The sequence below is a fragment of the Alosa pseudoharengus genome, unplaced genomic scaffold (assembly GCF_046254945.1).
Source record: "Alosa pseudoharengus isolate Yale_2024_CS ecotype anadromous, Long Island Sound unplaced genomic scaffold, YU_APseudo_1.1 YU_APseudo_1.1_scf_15, whole genome shotgun sequence".
NCBI lineage: Eukaryota > Metazoa > Chordata > Actinopteri > Clupeiformes > Clupeidae > Alosa > Alosa pseudoharengus.
In genome coordinates, this window is record NW_027468620.1 from 37,236,742 (window position 1) to 37,258,271 (window position 21,530).

At 42.5% G+C, this 21,530-nt stretch overlaps 1 protein-coding gene across 5 annotated transcripts in view; it reads right to left on the minus strand.

The window, feature by feature from the left end:
• Window positions 1–756: 756 nt before the first annotated feature.
• The window catches only part of LOC143124662 (uncharacterized), a 56,245-nt gene continuing 35,471 nt past the window's right edge, over window positions 757–21,530 (minus strand). For 3 of the 5 annotated variants that reach the window (XM_076286355.1, XM_076286357.1, XM_076286354.1), the window contains exons 18-22: window positions 15,061–15,692; window positions 14,516–14,591; window positions 8,025–8,632; window positions 7,292–7,367; window positions 757–2,186 (exon numbers count right to left, since the gene is read on the minus strand). In XM_076286355.1, the coding sequence (XP_076142470.1) occupies window positions 1,600–2,186; window positions 7,292–7,367; window positions 8,025–8,632; window positions 14,516–14,591; window positions 15,061–15,692 (1,979 nt within the window). In that variant the 3' untranslated portion in view covers window positions 757–1,599. The remainder of the gene's footprint in view (window positions 2,187–7,291; window positions 7,368–8,024; window positions 8,633–14,515; window positions 14,592–15,060; window positions 15,693–21,530) is intronic. The other 2 variants (XM_076286356.1, XM_076286358.1) reach the window with 2 other exon arrangements.

Sequence of the window (21,530 nt, forward strand, 5' to 3'; positions counted from 1 at the left end):
GGGTGTTCCCGACGGTAGCTATGCAAATGACTTAAGGTATAACCGTAATTTGATTAGCTGGTGCCGTCTGTTGTTCGCTTGTTCGTAATTTGATTGGCTGGTGCCGTGGTCGGTGCAGCAACAGCTGAACTTTTCAACGCGAGAGACTGGAGCAACGCGACGCAACGGACCCACAATACAGTTAACGGATGACGTAAGCCCATGCAAAGTGAATTTTATAGCATGGATGAGTGTCTCAGTTACTGAAGGTGTGAGTGAAGGCCGGAGTCGTGAGATGCTTCTGAGGTGGTAGAAGGCAGACTTGGTGACATTGTTGATGTGAGACCGGAAGGAGAGAGTGGAGTCCAGAATAACACCCAGGTTGCGCACCTCAGTAGATGGGGAAATGGAGCAGCCATCCACAACCATGTACAAGTCTTCCCTTTATAATTATAAAGACCTGAGGCAGATGTTGTATGGGTCTCCCCTTTATAATTATAAACACCTGAGGCAGATGTTGTACAGAGCCCGTGGCTGAGTGACTCCACCTGTTCAAAGACAAGGATGTAGAAGGGCCGAGTGGATATGGAAGGAGGACAGACTCCTGTGTCCTAATGTCGTGTGACATTGTTCTGTTCCATAGCACAAGTAAATTCTCTGAACGGATAGAAAGTCGGAAAATGTCCATATTTAAATGTGGATATCTTACAGGCCAGATCTACATGCCAATTGTCGGTGGGAATGTGTATGTTTGTAGGGGTTTGTCATTAGTGTATATGGCAGCTTAGTGGTACATATGGACAGGCTTTTTATGTTCCCAAACTCCCCTTTTATTCAGGGCATTATGTACACAACACAATTTGTTGACTACAGAAATAAGACAATTATCAAGGAACGAGAAAAACAACTCAAGGAAAGAGAAAAACTTAAACTCAGGACCTTCCGTTATATATACACATATAAAAATAACAGAAATAAATCAGAAAGCTTGAACAGCTAGTGTTGAAGTCAGAACAGCTAGTGTTGAGGTCAGAACAGCTAGTGTTGAGGTCAGAACAGTTCTCAGTGCTGCAGCCTATAGCACCTTTAAACAGGCAATACTGCATCATCATCAACTTGATGTTTATTACATAGACACCACAGGTGGGAATATCAAGTCTGAATATGAAGTATACCATGGTGAAGTACACCGACTGGGCTGTGTGTGTGTCTGTGGTGAAGTACACCGACCGTGGGCAGAGTGTGTGTGTGTGTGCTTGTTGAAGTACACCATCCGTGGTGTGAGCAGGTGAACTAAGGTAGAGTAGTGAGTGAAGGTGGGGTGGTGGGGTCGTATTTAAGGGCTGAAGTGTGTGTGTGTGTATGATATGTTTGGGGTGTGTGTGAGATGTGTGGTGTGTTTTGGGTTTGAGCAGTGTGTGTGTGTGATGTGTGTGAGGTGTGGTTTGAGGGGTGGTCATGGATGATGTATGGGGATGTGGGGGGCGGAGTTCAGTGAGGTGGCGATGTGTTCTCTGTAGAATTATTTGAATGTGACAGTCCATCGTGGGATTGATTAGCAGGTCTCTAGGCAGGTCTCTGTTCCTGACCCAGTGCATCCTGGGATTGATTAGCAGGTCTCTAGGCAGGTTTCTGTTCATGACCCTCCTGCTCCCACTCCTGCAGAAACTGCCGGAAGTTCAGCTTCAACCTCTCAGTGCCTTGGTCTGACAGGAAGTTGCCATCAGGGCCGTAGAGTTCATGCCCAATGTTCTCATGGGAGAGAACCCTCCCCCCCAGTTCAGTTACTATAGTGAGCGCACCGCGATTGATCACCTTATTGATTCTGCCCGCTGCCACAGGCCTCATGCCCGCTTTGGGCACGCTTACGGGCAGCATGTTGGACCAGACGATCAGGCACTGGGGGTAGTCGCTGTGCAGGCGGGTCAGGTCCTTTCTGATGGTGTTCAGCAGATGCTTCGGGTTCGTCACGTTGTTGTTCACTCCCAGGTGGACCAGCAGCAGGTCTGGACGGCGCCACTTGCGTCTATTTTCGCTGGTCATCTCGACCACGAGCGCACTCCAGGTGGTGACCTGGAACACCTGTGTGCTATTGGAACTCGTCTTAACGCCGTGCGGCGGCTCGGTCGTCATCCATCGGGCCAGATCGGACAGAGCATCGCCACACATCCACACCGTTTTGGGTGGACATTTTACAGTAGCAGGCACTGAAAGATAGAGAAGAAACACAATCAATTCAGACAAAAAAAAAGAAAAAAGCACCTGCGGGCCGCAACCCGTGACATTTCGGAACCCAACAAAGCACCGACGTGGTGCGCTTCTGAAATGTACATATTTGATGCGTGTGCTAATCAGTGGGGTATTCCAGAAAGGAGGTTTAACAAACATTGAGATAAAACTTAACCTCTGGATTGTCTGAACCTGTGGCGACTAAACCCGAGCTGTCGGTTCCAAAACACCGGTTACCAGTTAGTTCAATCAACCCTGTGTTAGATAACCTCGAGTTGTGCGCGTTCACGGCGAACTTATAAAGGCATCATCTATTGAGAGTCGAAACCATGAGTGAAACCGGCGAAACGAAGAGCACCGTATTTTTCAGAGGCGGAGTAGCAAGTTCTCCTCGAGGCTCACGAGGAGGAGAGAACTGTTTAACAAAAAAAGAGCAATACTTGAGCGTCTGCCAAGGAACGAGACCTTCCTTGACAGAGAATAGCCTAACTGACCGTGTAAATGCGTACGTTTAGGATAGCCTATGTCAAAAGCACAATTAAATAATTTAGTGGACATTACGTATTGTATTGACTGCTTTGAATGATGCTTTCTTAAACTAGCCTACCTTGTCACAGATTCAGTGGGCCATAGACTCCTTGAGAATCACAAATGTAATTTTCTATTTTAACGCGGGTTCTGAAGCTGTGGGCCAAGTTAAACATTTGCGCTCCAGCATCGGAAGGGTGATGAATGTCGGAAGGCATGGGTAGCCTATCCTCTATCCCCCAGTAGCATACCCATCAAGTACTCCTGTAATTGCACATATAACATTAAGTTACAGCCTACACATTAATAAGTCTGTAGTGGATCTGATAATATTCTAGTAAGGTGTAGGCCTGCCCTAACGCACCCTGTTGAAATGTGTCGCTCAAATTAAGACTCCCGGATAGGCTACATCATTCCTGGCATCGTGTAGGCCTACTGGGCCCTGCCATTTCGCCTCCACGTTTGTGATAAGATGTGAAGCATAATCACATATAAAAAGAGAAGTGGCCTATGACCTATCCATTCGACCATAAGGACATTCTGAAAAAGCCAAAGCCCGTTAATTGAAGCTTACCAGCTAAGACAGCCTATCGTCGGTGCACATTTGGAAAACTTAATAAGTGATGCTGACCTGCCAGTTGGGTACTAATGATCCTCGTGGGTTTGTGTCCATGAAAACGAATTAACTGCTATAGCGCAAGGCAAACTTTACGCACCGACCGACACTACAAAAACTCCCAGTCGGAGAGCGCGTGTGTAGCCTATTAAAAACTATTTTGTCCCAAATGCCATCAGCATTCTTAACCAAACTTAGTGACAACACGCATAGCCCTACCTGCATGACAGCTGTTATGCAGTCTTTATTAATTTTCTATATGTTTTCCCTTTTTTGTAGGCTACTGTACTTGTTTTAATTATATCTTCAATGTGTCTGAGATGTTGTTTGTCCATCTGTCTGGTGGGCCAAAGACAAATGTCCACTATGGTGTAAGCTAGCTAGCTTACATTAAAGATTTATTTTATTCTATTATAATCCACCATGCGTAATTGTAGGGATGGAGAATGCTTTTCAAGCCTATAACCTATATTTAGGATTCAGCTGAAAACCTCTAGCGCTCTTGAAAAACTCGTTTAGAAAAGAATGTATAGGCTATCATGTGATGGCGTTTTCCATCGCCCTCTCACGGTGAATTGCACTGGTTGAACATGCACTGAAATAACCGAACATAATTGAACATAACCTGAACAAAACCTACCCCCTACCAGGTTAAGTTCAGAGCCTATGTTACCATAGTTACTTACATAGCCTGGTCATTTTTGAGCTTTCTGGAACTGAAATCCCAGGTTTACCATTTACTCTGGGTTTACATACCCAGTTAAGTTCAGAGCCTATGTTACCATAGTTACTTACATAGCCTGATCATATTTGAGCTTTCTGGAACTGAAATCCCAGGTTTACCACTAACTCTGTGTCAACATACCCAGTTAAGCAAGTAAACCTGCTTTCTGGAATACCCCTCTGATTAATCTGATTGTGATATCCAAAAGACGTGGAAAAAACACATTCCTTATCTTGCCAATTGGTGGCGCTATGTAAGGCATGTTAATAACACATTTGAATTTCATCATGATGATATCTAATTTTGTGTAAAATTTCAGATAAATCTGTCAAAGCATTGAACATTTTTGGCACATTCAGTGTCAGAGCGTTAGTCAGCCAAGTATTTAAAAGTAAGAGAATTTATCCAAAGAAGTAATTAGAATAGGCTAGGTTAAGTTATAAGTCATGCTCCGTGTTAAACAGTCCATCGCCAAAATTATTGTAACTTAGGGCATTTACTATTACCAATATTGAAAGGGAGGATAAAAAAGAGTTAATCACACACACACACACACACACACACAACAGCTAAAATAGAGATTCGACGAAACAGCAGAGGTCAGGAGCAATCCGAAAAGTTGGCATTTTCAATGTGGAGAATAAGCACAACTTCAAATTCATCAAGGCAAGAACGTGCATGTAATGTGTACATTATGTCCAGGAGCGAAGACTTTGTCGACATCCGTGACATCTCACACACACATCTAAAGCTAGTGGCCAAAAACACTGATACCTCCACCACAGATGATAGCTCGCCATCCACTAACAAAGAAGGACTCGGAGCAAAGTCCTCCAAGCAGCAAAAGCGAGATCTATTTGCCTCACAACAAAAACCTATGACACAGGCTGAAGTCAACCGTAGGTCTGTCGATGTGCAATATCTTGAATTTCCCTTTGGGGATCAATACGTTTTTATCTATCTATCTATCTAATAAATATCGAAAGTTGTAGCCTGCAAACACCTGTCTGTTCTACTCATTTCAACTGGCTGCTCAAAACTGCTCAAAAAAATCCAAATTCTTTGACATATAGCAACTTTTTTTTTTGTAACAGTAACGCAAATAGTTACTTTTCCTGGTAACGAGTTACTCTTATCAGAGTAATTCAGTTACTAACTCAGTTACTTTTTGGAACAAGTAGTGAGTAACTATAACTAATTACTTTTTTAAAGTAACGTTCCCAATACTGTCCATGGGTTATTAATTACTCAAGTAGGCCATCAATGGGTCCATACGTGGGTTATTACTCCAGCCCGCCATCTATTTTATGAGTACTCTGGCCTGTAGCATCTATTTTATTAGTACTATAGCTACTCTGGCCTGCAGCCCGCCATCTATTTTGGCCATGAAAAATACTGGCACTGATCTACGCGGCCAAAGTGACTTGCTGACTCCTGATCTACCTATTGTCACTTTAGCCCAACTGATGCACACCAAGACAACATTTGTACATTTTTCTTTTGCTAAATGTGCCAGTGTGTGTGTAAACTGCACTCAGTGTGTGTGTGTGTAAACTGCACTCAGAGTGTGTGTGTGTGTGTGTGTGTAAGTGTAAACTGCACTCAGTGTGTGTGTGTGTGGGCCGGTGACCTCCGAGAATTTTTATTTTTATTTAGCCTATTTGCGGCCCATCATGTAGGCCTAGGCTATAAATGCAGTTGCATCCATTTGGCTTGGGGGGTGACAGGTCAATCATTTTGGCCTCTTCATGACAGGTTCAGTGTGTTACGATCGCACCCCCCTGCCCCACCCCTCAAGTGGATTTGTCCAAGCAGCTGCTAGGTTTGTGGGGAAATATAGCCATATACGAGTGCATGGTAGCCTAGGCTGTATAAGTGCCCTCCGCTGGCTGGTGTTCACATCATCGCAGTTTAACCGTAAACAGCAATCAGAGGTCTAGTTTTATTCCATAAATATATTGTTTTTAAACACGTTAGTTGCACGCGCTACCAAGAGCTTCCATTTACTGCACCATGTAGGCTACTGTAGTGCGGTTCTGTCAACATAAACAGTGTTTCCCACAGAATTGAATTCCATTTGTGGTGGTTGGTTTGCAGAATTTACTCGAATGCAACAGTTTTTAACAAATTAGCACAGCGTGGTTATGATGCTAACCAGATTTAAGCACAATTTAGTACAACCTGGAAAATCATTGTGTGGTGGTCAATGTTGATATTGTGGTGGGCCGCCACAAATAAGTCAATGTATGGGAAACACTGATAAAGAAACTACGGGTAGCCTACAAATTTCGCACATCTTGGTGGAAAAGTGTAGCACAGGTTAAAGAAAACCCATTCATTTTTGGAGCTGATCCTACTCAAAAGGAACTTCAAAGTATTTCCCATATAGTAGGCATAGCCTAACTTTTAGCTCACAATGACAGTGAAAGTGAAACTTGGAAAGTGGAAGTCTCTCCACCGAGTGTTACATTAGATGCACAATCAATCGCGAGTTGATGCAGGTAAAAAGTATCAACTGGTAGGTTAGTAACGAAGGTAGCCTAATTTTGCAAAATGTGATGACGGCACACAAACTTGGGCAAAAACGTTTAGTAGGCCTATGCACTTGTGGTGATAGCCTACAGTTAATGTGAATCGCGGACTATAACCAAAGTAAAGGAGCACCAAATAAAGGCTGTGGTTGTGTTTCTACAACATGTTGGCACAAAACGTAATTTCTGTCAACTATGACGATGTCCATGTTCAGTAGCCTATATTTTTCATTTAGTCAAGCAGTGTCATGTAGTTTAATGCATGCGGTAACATGACGTGAGACAGACAGTAGATGAGCCTGTCTTTAGTAGCCTATCCCTGAATCCTGTCCCTCTCAAATCACTTTAAAATGGTGTGATTAGCAACCAGAATTAAAAAAATAAATCCTGGAGAGACACCCCCGGACCCCCGTGTTATTGTGATTAGGCTATAGGTCCAAATCGAAATGTTTGGGTTCAGTTTATAAAGTGTTGCTACAGCATAATACTGTGTGTTTGTTATTTATGGGAGGAATCAGGGGGGGGGGGGGTTATTTTTTTGGGGGGGCGGGGGGCGGTCCCATGAGAAAATTGCCAGGGCCTAATTTTGTTCCCAGTCCGACCCTGTGTGTGTGTGTGTGTGTGTAAACTGCACTCAGAGTGTGTGTGTGTGTGTATGAACTGCACTCAGAGTGTGTGTGGTACCTGTGATGGGCTCACTGCTCCCATGTGTCTGGTTCACCTCCACAGGACTCTCATTGCTCTCTCTGACCTGCTGCTGCTGGAGGTCAAGAACACACAAGATCAGTCAAAACTATTGCAGACTGCAGACATCTGTTCACAAGTTGAGCTGTTATTATTACCCCCAAAACGCCAAAATAAAAATGAAATCTCTGACTTGAGACAGACTGCTTTGCCTCATTTTCCAACCAACAACACTCTAGCAACTCTCAAATGACTAGTGTGTGTGTGTGTGTACTCGAGCAACTCTCAAATGACTACAATACACCTTGACATCATATATTTTTTTAATTTGCTTATGGTAACTCGTGACACCTGAGGCAATGAAAAAGTCATCTTAGTTTACCTTCTTTGTGCTATAGGAGGGATGTGGGTTTTAGTTTACCTTCTTTGTGCTATAGGAGGGATGTGGGTTTACCTTCTTTGTGCTATAGGAGGGATGTGGGTTTACCTTCTTTGTGCTGTAGGAGGGATGTGGGTTTTAGTTTACCTTTGTGCTATAGGAGGGATGTGGGTTTACCTTCTTTGTGCTATAGGAGGGATGTGGGTTTACCTTCTTTGTGCTATAGGAGGGATGTGGGTTTTAGTTTACCTTCTTTGTGCTATAGGAGGGATGTGGGTTTACCTTCTTTGTGCTATAGGAGGGATGTGGGTTTTAGTTTACCTTCTTTGTGCTATAGGAGGGATGTGGGTTTACCTTCTTTGTGCTATAGGAGGGATGTGGGTTTTTTGATGCAGGTGTGGCCTCCATCGCCCACTCATTCACGAAATCTTGGATGTTAGTTTTGAACACTTTTACTCCGTTGCACGTGAGGCTACTGCCCTTCCGGCGATAGAGATCGATCCCGATGTTCTTATGCGTGACAAAGGCCCCCCCCAGTTTAGCAACAATGCCATGGGCTCGGCCGTTGATCACACCGTGATGTGTGTTCAGCATCTCCACGGGCTTGGCGCCTTGCTTCTTGGAGTATCTCGGCAGGATGTCGGACCACACGATCAGGCACTGGGGGAAGGTGTTGCGTATGGAGGTCAGGTCCCTCCTGATGACGCTCAGCATGTCCTCGAAGTCTCGTGTGTGTATGAAGTCGTCCTTCATGTGGATGATGAGCACATCTGGAGGGGGCCAGTTCTGCTGAAGAGTGCTTAGCTGAGGGAGCAGCATCTTCCATTTCTGGACCTGCTCTCCACTCCAATAGAACCGCAGTTTACTGCTATACGTAGGCAACGGAGTCTTTTTAGAGACTGTAGCCACAAGACTGTCACCACAAATCCAGACGGTTTTAACAAGTTTACTGGTAGCACCGCCTGAAAGGTAAAACAACACAGTACAGATAGTTGTAAGCAGACTGTTGACACAATGTATATTGCTCAAATTGATGACAAACTAGATGATTGTTGTGCTTTTTTCCGATGACCGAGATAAAGTGACCCCTGTATGCAAATGAGAACAACAGGGGAAGCTGTGGGACAGTCAGGGACCCGAGTTCAAATCCGACCTGCAACCGGTCAGGGAGCCGAGTTCAAATCCGACCTGCGTTCAGTCAGGGAGCCGAGTTCAAATCCGACCTGCGTTCAGTCAGGGAGCCGAGTTCAAATCCGACCTGCGACCATTTCCCACAGCTCATAACAACTGGTCTCAAGCGTTTTGGTCAAACCACCCAATATTGCACACACACACACACACACACACACACACACACACACACACACACACACACACACGCATATCTCTCAAGTCCGTTCGTTTTCAAACTGTTAGTCCGGTGTTTTGCTACAGTCATGAGCAACTGCAGTTGTTTGGATAAGAAAAGCGAAAGATATTGCTAAATATATCAGTAAAAGGAGCACACGTTGGCTTTCTCCGCTCTACTGTAGCCACTCCCCCTCTCACACAGCACAGCGCAGGACCAGAGACAGAGAGGGTCAGCGGAGTTTTGGCAGGACTGAATCACTGGTTAAGACGCAAGATGTTTGGATGATCATCATGTCTGACCTCAACAATAAAGACTCCCTGTATGCAGTTTGCAGGTCGCAGGTTTGCAGGTATTCAAATTACATATAAAGTATGTGCAATAAACTGACACTTCGAATAGCCCTGGCTATTTTGGACTCTGAATAAAGAAACGACAATCCCGACTGCAAGGTCCCAAATTGAAACATGCAATAGGCTGGTCCCGAATTTAACGACATTTCAAAAGACCTGCCACCCAGCTAGATAACCAGTGGCAGATAGAGCGACATCACTTATGCTACCAAAGACTGTTTTTGAGTCACATCGTTGCAAATCTCATGTGATGGTGCATCTTTCTACAAAATGGTTTGTCTTCTATATTGTTAAGCTATTAGGAAAAGCTTTAGGATTATGTCATTACGATCAGCTGACAACGAGTGGCAGACAAACGAGTGGGATGTCACATAGGCCTAGGCTAGCCTACCAGAGTCACATTGTTGCAAATTTCAAACGATGATGCATCATTCCACAAAATGGTTTGTCTTCAGTATCAGGAAGTTATTCAATAAGCTTAACAATAATATAGACTTCACTTAAAACAGCTGTTAGGCTTATGTCACTCTGATCTGTAGAAATGTAACATGCAGCCATACTAAATTGTGCTTACTGCAAATAAATAATTATAGCTTAATATATTTTAATATAATATTCAGTATTCATTATTGAATGCTTAGCTGGAGTGATGTTTTCCGTACCATGCTATTTTTAAAGCAGACATACCTGCGGGCATGTAATTGGGCTACGGGTTTTCTACAGGAATGGCATGTTTGACCGGGCACTGCACTAGTCGTTAAAACCAACAACTAGACTATTACTTCCTGTAGCTAATGTCACTTCCTGTCAGAGGGACCCTAAGGCTCAATCCCATTTCTCATTCTTCTTCTTCTCCCTCGAAACAGAGGCATCGGGGTGAGAATATTCTCCGTGGATATGAAACACCACTAGCCTATAGGGGACAGCGGGGACGATTGAAACACTTTTTAATTAAACATTGTAAAGAGATCATAACACACTGAAAGTTAATATTTTATAAGTATATATACTATTTTGATCCCATGAGGGAAATTTTGTCTCTGCATTTATCCCAATCCGTGAATTAGTGAAACACACTCAGCACTCAGTGAACACACAGTGAGGTGAAGCACACACTAATCCCGGCGCAGTGAGCTGCCTGCAACAACTGCGGCGCTCGGGGAGCAGTGAGGGGTTAGGTCTCTTGCTCAAGGGCACTTCAGCCGTGCCAACTGGTCGGGGTTCGAACCGGCAACCCTCCGGTAACAAGTCCGAAGCGCTAACCAGTAGCCCACAGCAGCTTTCAGTAGCAATAACCTACATCTGTCTTTTGTCAAGTACAGTTGCATGTTCAGCTCTGAACAAAACCGTTCAGGAATTATTTCAGCAAAAAATTATTTTCATGTTCGGGACGAAAAAAACAGGCATGGGAGACGAAAGAACCATTTTAGCTTGGGCTATGCAAACTTCCCACTATAGAGTGAGCTTGATGAACCATACATATAAAGTTGTCTTATGCAAAGTTAATTCATGTTTTGAAATGGAATTTGTTGTATGATGTATATGTAACCTGCGTTGTGTTGAACCTGCGCGATTCAGCCCTGCACACGCCCGGAATCGAACCCGCGAACAGCAGCACCTCGGATCGGGAGGCGAGCGCACTAACAATTGAGCCAATAGCCCAGGCTACTGGCTCGCATGCCAGCAACACTCTTGAGGCGTCAGGGAGTGAGGTTTACCAACGTTCCACAAGCACAGCTAAGCTACCTGGCATCTGTTACATATAATCATATCGGCAATGGTGCAGGTGACTGTAAGGACCAGGTGCAGAACACAATGCTCATGTAACCACACGAGGGTAGGCTGTTTGCAAAGCCTACACTAGACAAACCACAAAAGAACACAGGGTGCTCAGAGATGTCTGAGGGGAACAATACCCAGAAAAGTAAGTGTAAATGTTGCAGACATGAGTATCCTGTTTGGGGGGTCGTAAATCACTGGACTGTCAGAAAACCTGCTCGAACCAGAATTGGGTGAAATGTTCAACGTACCATAGTCAGACCACAGAGTATAAAAAGAGAGAGAAAATACGTTTGCAGAGTTTTCAGAATTGGGGACTTTGAGAGTTTAAAGCGGAGCGTTGAGACCAGAAGGAAGGGAGGGGGGGGGGGGGTGTAAGGTCACGCAGGGGCGCTTCTTCATTTCCACAGGAAGAACTAAGAAATACTTTTATTTTTAATTCTTATTTTATTTGGGGTACAGTATTTTTATATTTTTGATTGTTGTACTTTTTAGCATGACTTTTTAGACTTGTATAGTAAACTACTTCTAGTAAAAGAAAAAAAAGCAATTTAATATACTTCAAAGTTATATCACTCTTTGACCATTCCTTGTGCTTGGGTGTCTCTCACATTTTATTCACACAAGGTTTGGTTCACAAATCTCATTTGAATTTTGTTTCCAAAGTCTCTTGGCAGCATGTTTCGGTCCAAATGTATTTATCACTTAACATTACATTAGGACAGTACAGTGTTTCCCACAGAATTGGATTCAATTTGTGGCGGTAGCTGACTTTGACAATGGGGGGGGGGGGGTCACTTTAAGACGTTTGGGGGGGGGGTCACTTTAAGACGTTTGAGGGAACCCTTGCGATTGTAACACAGTTGAAAGGCTGCTGATGTGTGGATACAATTCATAACATTTTCTACATAGTTAAAATGAAGGTTCGTACTTCTCCTTGGGACAAGCACCTTTGAGTTTTGGAAAACACTTTTCCATTTACATCGGGATTTTGCAAACAGTGTCAGAGTCAATAAAATGAGCCCTTCAACGAAATTGACAAGCAGCTGTAAGTAGGCTAATTCGACATCCAAACAATATTCTAACGTTAGCTTTGAGATACTGCTTGATTTCATAACTTAACTTAGTTTAGTCTCTTCACTGTAGCCTACTATGTTGTCATCAGACCTTAGCAGAGTTAACTTTAATGCAGCAGTTTTGAACAAATTTGCGCAGCATGGTCACGATGCTAAGCGGATTTAATAGCAATTTAGCCAGACGTCTTCTATGCAATGCTTCTATGTGGCAACAACAATCCTTACAATATTTTGCTAAATGCACATGCAGAGTGGCAGCGGGCTACGAGAGAGAGCGGGGCGTGGCAAGGAAAGGCTGCGTGAGTAAAATGGCAATGCAAGGATTTGACCTTATATTTAAATTAAATTAAATTAAATTAAATTAAACATAGAATATTCATCTGTGGCGGCCGATTTTTATTTTGTGGCGCCCCGCCACAGATTAGTCAATGTATGGGAAACACTGCAGTATTGTCATTAAACACTTTTACAATATAGGCCTAGCCTACAGTTATGACCTAGCAAATGTCGGCTGGGTAGGCTAGGTAAAATAGGCAGGTAGAAAAATTAGCCTACATGACGTGATTCAACAGACCCAACTTGTGATTAGATAAATAGACACTGGCAGCTGCGAGAGGTAAATAGATATTTTGCGTGTTAGCACAAGCAGTAGCCTGTAGGCCTACTGTAAATTCACATGCTAAAACAATAAGCGATGTAGCCTATAATGGCAAGCGTGTTTGCCACTTACATTTCTGACACTTCAAACTAGCGTGCTGCAAGTTCATCAAAGAAAGGTCCCGCCATAGACCATGTTAATCACCGATTGTAGACTAGGATTTTGGGGTGGCACCCTGGGGTGGCCAATCGAATCTCAAGGGTGGCCTGTGCTACCCGGAGCCACCCCTTCGGCTCCGCCCATGTGTTTGGTAAGTCACAAGTAAGTCTCAAGTCTTAAAGGCCGTGTTGCAGGGTTCATTTACTATTTCCCATGTTGGTAATAAACATTTAAACTGTTATCCATTGTATTTGATGTTGTTGGGTATCACAAAACGGAATATAAAATGAAAAAGTGGGTACTATTTTACAGCGGTTTGCATTGATTCTCCTTTCCCCCACAATGCATTGCATTAAGTCACCTTGGGGAGGCTACAAACCAAAGCCCACCTTGAGACCCTTGAGAGTAACGAGAGAGGAGTAAAGAGAGACGAGTAAGGGAGTGTTCAACAGGAGATAGCGCAGATTATAGATAAATATAGATAGATAGCCTAGATAGATATATAGACAGGTAGATAGATAGATCACGTCACATCTGCTGGTCGCGGGGTGAGCTCCTCGACCAGCGACCAAAACGCTGGGAGGGGGCTCACAGGTGGGACTGGAAAGTTAGCCCATAGCTATCATGATGCTTTATATTTCTAGATCTTCTCACTAAGTTTACCCGGTAGCCTACTTATCTGAACTAACGACATGATCACTATCACTAGATATAACTCGGTGCTGTTCACTGACAGTAGGCTAAACAAAAAAAAGTGTTGTATAAGGAATGCATTGAACTGAATAGGCACATTATGTAGCCTCATAACGAGACTTCTCAAATTCAGAAAATTGCATTAAACTAAAATTGGAAGACGTTATCTTTGTTAGACCATAGGGTAGTTGTGATATAAATGCTGTAATGAAATTCTAAGTGTAAATATAAAAACTTATATTGAAAGTGTTACGTCATCACCGAATTGCGTTAAAAAACCTGCGAATACCAAAAATGACAAAACTGGCATTTAACACCATTTGGAGACATTTTTAAAATGATATACATATCTTGAGTGCTTTATGTACCCATTAATCGACAATAGTGGTTAACCTGCAACACGGGCTTCAACGCTGAAGTCAGAGTCAAGTCTCAAGTCAAAACAGAGATGTTCCAAGCAAGTCGAAGTCAAGTCTTACCAAGGCCGAGTCCAAATCCAAGTGTTTATTGTTTTCGAGTCCTAAACAAGTCAGTGTCGTATTATGCAACTGCATATATATATATATATATATATATATGTGTATCATACTTTACATATCGAAAAGTTTTAAAAAATGTATTATCAATATAACGTGTGTGTAAACTGCAATCAGAGTGTGTGTAAACTGCACTCAGAGTGTGTGTGTGTGTGTGTGTGTGTGTGTGTGTGTGTGTGTGTGTGTGTGTGTGTGTAAACTGCTCAGAGTGTGTGTGTGTGTGTGTGTGCGTGTGTGTGTGTGTAAACTGCACTCAGAGTGTGTGTGTGTGTGTGTGTGTGTGTGTGTGTGTGTGTGTGGTACCTGTGATGGGCTCACTGCTCCCATGTGTCTGGTTCACCTCCACAGGACTCTCATTGCTCTCTCTGACCTGCTGCTGCTGGAAAAGAAAGATCAGTCAAGGGATCAAAAGCTTCCATTACCCAACTCTCAAATGTGGTGTACATTGCATCCAAAACAGTACAAAACAATCAGGTTTACAAGGCCCTCTCCGGCATTAGGTGAGGATCACATTAACCAGTGGCAACCAGCAGATTATGTTTGCAGTGGAACAGTTAGAGCAGCAGTGTTATGCTAGCATCAAACAATTTGAGCGTCGAACTTGGTGTAACGCAAGGCTCATCACTTGTCAATTTTGATAACAGAACATAGACCGCTTGTGTAAGTTAGGAAGGAGATCTTATAATGGTCTGAGCGTCGTGTTACACTTAACACTGCTGCTTCATCATTTCCAATGTGATTCGCGACTTAAAGTTTCACATATAATTTTTGTTGCCTTGAATAAGTCAAGGAATAGGATATGGTTTCTCTTCTGAGAACTGAGACAAGGAAAAGGTTGTCAACTTCACCTTGGTCGTGGAACATGAGACGGGTTCTGAAGTGGGGTTAACCTTCCACTCCCACTCAAAGATGAAGTCGTTGATGTTGTTTTTGAATATTTTCACACCACCGCATTCGAGACGTTTACCATTCCGATGACAGAGATTAGGATTATAATGTTTAGGCCGAATGTTGTCATGGCTTATAGCTGTTCCCCCTAGTTCAGCAATCATGGCACGCACTCTGCGGTTAATCACGTCATAAAATCCGTCCACTACATTGTCAACATTTCCCACGTTGCCTTTCTTCTTGAGGGGTTCTTGCAGGAAGTCAGACCACACAATCAGGCACTGGGGGAAGATGTCACGTATGGCGGTCAGACTCCTCTTGATGGTGATCAACAGTTCCTCTGTGCTTTTTGGGCTCATTTCTCTTATTTGCAGGTGGATGATGAGCATATCTGGATTGGGTAATGACAATTTGACCTGTTTCAGCTTGGGTACAAGCTTGTACCAGCTTGGTATGTATCCCTTCCAATATGTGTTAACTGTAGTGCCATTTTTGCTCAGCTGGGCCATTGGATCTCCCGTGCGAGAGGCCAAAGCTACAAGACTATCACCACAAATCCAGACTCTCTTAACACTGTCGCTGGTCACCAGGCCTGAAAAATAAAAATATACATGACATGGTAAATACACACACACACACACACAGACACACAGACACACAGACACACAGACACACACACACACACACAAAATAAGTGCTCAGGTTGATGCTCCTATATGGAAGGCTTTGCCATGTGTTAGTATTAGGGCTGTCAAAATAACTGATTCATTTCGATTAATTAATTTGAAAAAATAACGCAGATTAATCGATTCTGTATGACCTTTGACCCCGAGCCGTTGTAGTCAGTAACCATTAGACTGTAAAAAGAAGGACAGAGAAGAAAATGGCTGCCTAGATCATTGATTGGAACATTTACTTTTAAAAAACGGCCTGATGGTGTTGATTAAAATAGTCCTCTGCAATGTCTGCAGCAAGGAATTTGCATATCACCGGAGTTCATCAACTCTAAAGTCGCACATCAATGCAAAGAAATAGTGTTGACATTGAGGGGAATGTTAATTTATTTTCATTGTGTCCCCTAGGTTATATCTGTGGCCTGAAATACCTTGTATATGAAAAAAAAAAAAACTTCTTCCCGAAGCACTTTTGAATTTATTCAAATCCTCAGCATATTAGGTCATATCATAGATTATTATGGCCATTAATAAAATAATAATAAAAGAGTTTTTGAACTTTAATGTCACTAATGCTGATTATTCAATGATTCATTTGAATTTAAATATTTAAAATACTTTCACAGGAAATATTATATATGGGATGAATTTAGATGAATTAATCATAGAGTATGCAATTAATTAGATTTTTTTTTTTTATTGATTGACAGCCCTAGTTAGTATGACCGCATCATTGGACTCTTTCTCTCCTCCTGATGAGGAAGCAGTCTCTCAATTGCTTCAGCGAAGTCGTCCAACAACATGCCCATTGGATCCTGTCCCGTCCACTCTTCTACAGTCCATCGCACCCCTGTTCTACCAGCAGTCACACATGTATTTAATGCTTCACTCAGTTCTGGAATAGTTCCTTATTCTTTTAAACAGGCTAGGGTTACACCTCAGCTAAAGAAAAGTACACTTAATCCAACTGAGGTGAAGAACTACAGACCTGTTAAACTTCTTCCTTTCTTGTCAAAAGTTTTGGAGAAAGTGGTCTTCAAGCAAATTGTGACTTTCTTCATCAGAATAATCTACTAGACCCTATGCAGTCTGGTTTCAAGAGTGGTCATTCTACTGAAACTGCTCTTCTGTCTGTGACTGAAGCATTGTGAGTAGCTAAGTCCTCTGCTCAGTCATCAGTATTAATTCTACTAGATTTATCTGCAGCCTTCGGTACTGTTAACCATGACATTCTCCTATCTATAGTATCTGAACTGTGAATTTCTGGGAAAGCTCTTGACTTGTTTGAATCTTACCTTAAAGGGCGTTCTTTCAACGTGTCTTGGCAGGGACAGGTATGTAAGTCTCATGACCTCACCACAGGTGTGCCTCAGGGATCAGTATTAGGACCCTTGCTTTTCTCTATTTACACCACTTCCTTAGGTGATACCATTCACTCCCATGGATTTGACTATCACTGTAATGCAGACGACACTCAACTTTACCTGTCTTTCCCACCTGATGACTCTAGTGTTTCCCACCGGATTTCTGCATGCCTTAAGGATATTTCAGCCTGGATAAAAGATCGGCACCTTCAGCTTAATCTCTCAAAAACAGAGTTTTTGGTGTTTCCAGCTAAAACAGCTATTCCCCAACAGATTAACATCCAGCTTGACTCAACTTCACTGACCCCAACTAGATCGGCACGAAACTTGGGCGTTGTAATTGATGACCGACTTAACTTCTCTGAGCATATAGCTTCTATTGCTAAATCATGTCGGTTTATGCTTTACTCAAATGAATAAAGGGGAGATCGCACACAGGGGCTGAGTAGTTCAAACAGTGTATTCTTAAAAAGCCAAAAAAACAGTTACAGGCCACATCAACAAGGGGTAAACGTTTCGGGTCTAGCCCTTCATCAGTATTCCTTGTGCGTGACGCGTCAAAGGGTGCAGCGGCCATTTATAGGCTCGCCTGCCAATCACCAAGTAACCCTAAGACATAAGAGTGCATTCGGGGTCACATATCCAAATCACCAACATTACAAAATTACATCACAAATCATTACAGTTATATAAAAACATATACAAACATGTACAGGAGATATAATCACATTTGTATACAGAAACATAGTCACAAAAAATGTTTTAAGCGGCTGTGCCATATTTGCAAATAGAGAAAGCACAATATTTAGAGAACAGAGGGCATATCTTAATCTAAGTACATATTCTCATCATTATCATCAACATCTCACTTTGGATATCTTGCATCCATGTAGGCCTAATTCATTATTCAACCAAATATATTCATCACAGCCAACATGTTAAACTAAATTCATCATTAATACCACTAGGGTGCAGAGTTTTAAGTGTAAAAATCCAGAAGGATTCCCTTTGTAAAAGTCTTCTTTCAGTATCCCCCCCTCTACGTGTGGGTTTCACTTGTTCTATAACAGTGAAGACAAGTGAGGTCAGCTGATGGCCGGCTTCAGTGAAATATCTCGCTACTGGCGATTTCTCATCTTTGCGTCTAATGGCGCTGTTATGTTCTATGATGCACGTTTTTATAGGTCTGTTGGTTTTGCCTACATATTGTTTATTGCATGGGCACGTAATCAGATACACTACCCCAGCAGTGTTACATGTGGTGCATTGTTTAATTTTGTAGGTCTTGTCTGTGATGGAGCTTGTGAACGAGGTGGTCTTTTTTGTGTTATTTTTACACGCAGCGCACCCTTTGCACGGAAAGAAACCAGTGATGTTCCTTAAGCGTCCCTCCTTGTTCCGCTGTGTGGTGTGACAATCCGCTTTAACCAAAAAATCCCTAATGTTTCTAGCCCTATAGTGGGAGAAGAGGGGAGGTTCAGAAAACAGCGTTTGACATATGGGGTCACTACTGAGAACATGCCAGTGTTTGCGTATGCATTCTTTAATTAGTCGGCTATGTCTAGTGTACGTAGTAGTGCAGGCTATAGACTTATGCGTATCCCTCTTAGGGGCAGTTTTAGTTCTTTGGACCCTCTCTAGGGCTTCGTCGAGCCAGATGGGGGGGTAGCCTCTTAGAGAGAATTGCTTATACATTTTTCTAGCTTCCATCTCGAAATCAGACGCATGTGTACAAATCCGTTTTATTCTGAGAAACTGTGTGTATGGGAGTCCTTTCTTTAGGTATGTAGGGTGTGTGCTCGAGGCATGTAAAATGCTATTTTTGTCGGTCGGTTTAGTGTATAAGGTAGTCGATAGCTTTCCTCCCTCTAAAGAGACTGTGGTGTAAAGGAAAGAGACAGATTTAGCGTCAAAAACAGCACTGAATTTAATGGACTCAACCATATTATTCAAGTGAGATACAAAGTCATTAAATGTTTCTAAAGACCCCTTAAACACACAAAATACATCATCTACATACCTCCTCATCAATAAAATGTTATTACAAAAAGGATTGTTATTCCATATGTATCTTTCCTCCAGATAACCCATAAATAAACATGCATAGTCAGGTGAAAATCTAGAGCCCATAGCCGCCCCTTGCTTTTGTAAATAGTATTCGTCCTCAAACAAGAAAAAGTTTTTATGTAGTAGCATAGAAATTCTGTAGGGGGGGTTTTATCAGTTCTTAGATTAAGAAAATATTGCATAGCAATGATACCTTTATCATGTGGAATGTTCGTGTACAGACACACCACGTCCATCGTTGCAAGGAAGGGCTCCTGGGCATTCAACTTTACGGCGATCTTGGATAACTGTTCTATAAAATCGCCTGTGTCTCTCAAGTAAGAAGGTAATTTCACGACCAAGGGTCTGAGGATGCGATCTACGTACAGAGAAATGGGTTCCATCAGGCTGTCATTGCATGCCACAATCGGACGACCAGGAGGGTTTGTCAATGTTTTGTGGACTTTTGGCAAGGCATATATGACTGGCATGACTGGATGGTTCTTGCTCAGGAATTTTAGCTCGGTCTGGCTGATGTAGCCTTTGTCATACGAGTCTTGTAGAAACTTGTCAATCTCCAGTTTGAAGTCCGCTGTGGGGTTTCGCCCCAATCTCGTATAGCACACTTCATTAGACAGCTGGGAGAGTATTTCGGAGGTGTATAGTTGTTGATCCATCAAGACTATGCCTCCTCCTTTGTCAGCAGGTTTCCAAATCACGCCTTGTTTTTTGCCAATTTGGGCCAGTATCTTCTGTTCCTCATACCTATAGTGTGTGTTCTTGGTTTCGGACAAGATGTTCTCTATATCTTACTATTTACAAAAGCAAGGGGCGGCTATGGGCTCTAGATTTTCACCTGACTATGCATGTTTATTTATGGGTTATCTGGAGGAAAGATACATATGGAATAACAATCCTTTTTGTAATAACATTTTATTGATGAGGAGGTATGTAGACGATGTATTTTGTGTGTTTAAGGGGTCTTTAGAAACATTTAATGACTTTGTATCTCACTTGAATAATATGGTTGAGTCCATTAAATTCAGTGCTGTTTTTGACGCTAAATCTGTCTCTTTCCTTGACACCACAGTCTCTTTAGAGGGAGGAAAGCTATCGACTACCTTATACACTAAACCGACCGACAAAAATAGCATTTTACATGCCTCGAGCACACACCCTACATACCTAAAGAAAGGACTCCCATACACACAGTTTCTCAGAATAAAACGGATTTGTACACATGCGTCTGATTTCGAGATGGAAGCTAGAAAAATGTATAAGCAATTCTCTCTAAGAGGCTACCCCCCCATCTGGCTCGACGAAGCCCTAGAGAGGGTCCAAAGAACTAAAACTGCCCCTAAGAGGGATACGCATAAGTCTATAGCCTGCACTACTACGTACACTAGACATAGCCGACTAATTAAAGAATGCATACGCAAACACTGGCATGTTCTCAGTAGTGACCCCATATGTCAAACGCTGTTTTCTGAACCTCCCCTCTTCTCCCACTATAGGGCTAGAAACATTAGGGATTTTTTGGTTAAAGCGGATTGTCACACCACACAGCGGAACAAGGAGGGACGCTTAAGGAACATCACTGGTTTCTTTCCGTGCAAAGGGTGTGCTGCGTGTAAGAATAACACAAAAAAGACCACCTCGTTCACAAGCTCCATCACAGACAAGACCTACAAAATTAAACAGTGCACCACATGTAACACTGCTGGGGTAGTGTATCTGATTACGTGCCCATGCAATAAACAATATGTAGGACCTATAGACCTATAAAAACGTGCATCATAGAACATAACAGCGCCATTAGACGCAAAGATGAGAAATCGCCAGTAGCGAGATATTTCACTGAAGCCGGCCATCAGCTGACCTCACTTGTCTTCACTGTTATAGAACAAGTGAAACCCACACGTAGAGGGGGGGATACTGAAAGAAGACTTTTACAAAGGGAATCCTTCTGGATTTTTACATTTAAAACTCTGCACCCTAGTGGTATTAATGATGAATTTAGTTTAACATGTTGGCTGTGATGAATATATTTGGTTGAATAATGAATAAGGCCTACATGGATGCAAGATATCCAAAGTGAGATGTTGATGATAATGATGAGAATATGTACTTAGATTAAGATATGCCCTCTGTTCTCTAAATATTGTGCTTTCTCTATTTGCAAATATGGCACAGCCGCTTAAAAATTTTTTGTGACTATGTTTCTGTATACAAATGTGATTATATCTCCTGTACATGTTTGTATATGTTTGTATATAACTGTAATGATTTGTGATGTAATTTTGTAATGTTGGTGATTTGGATATGTGACCCCGAATGCACTCTTAT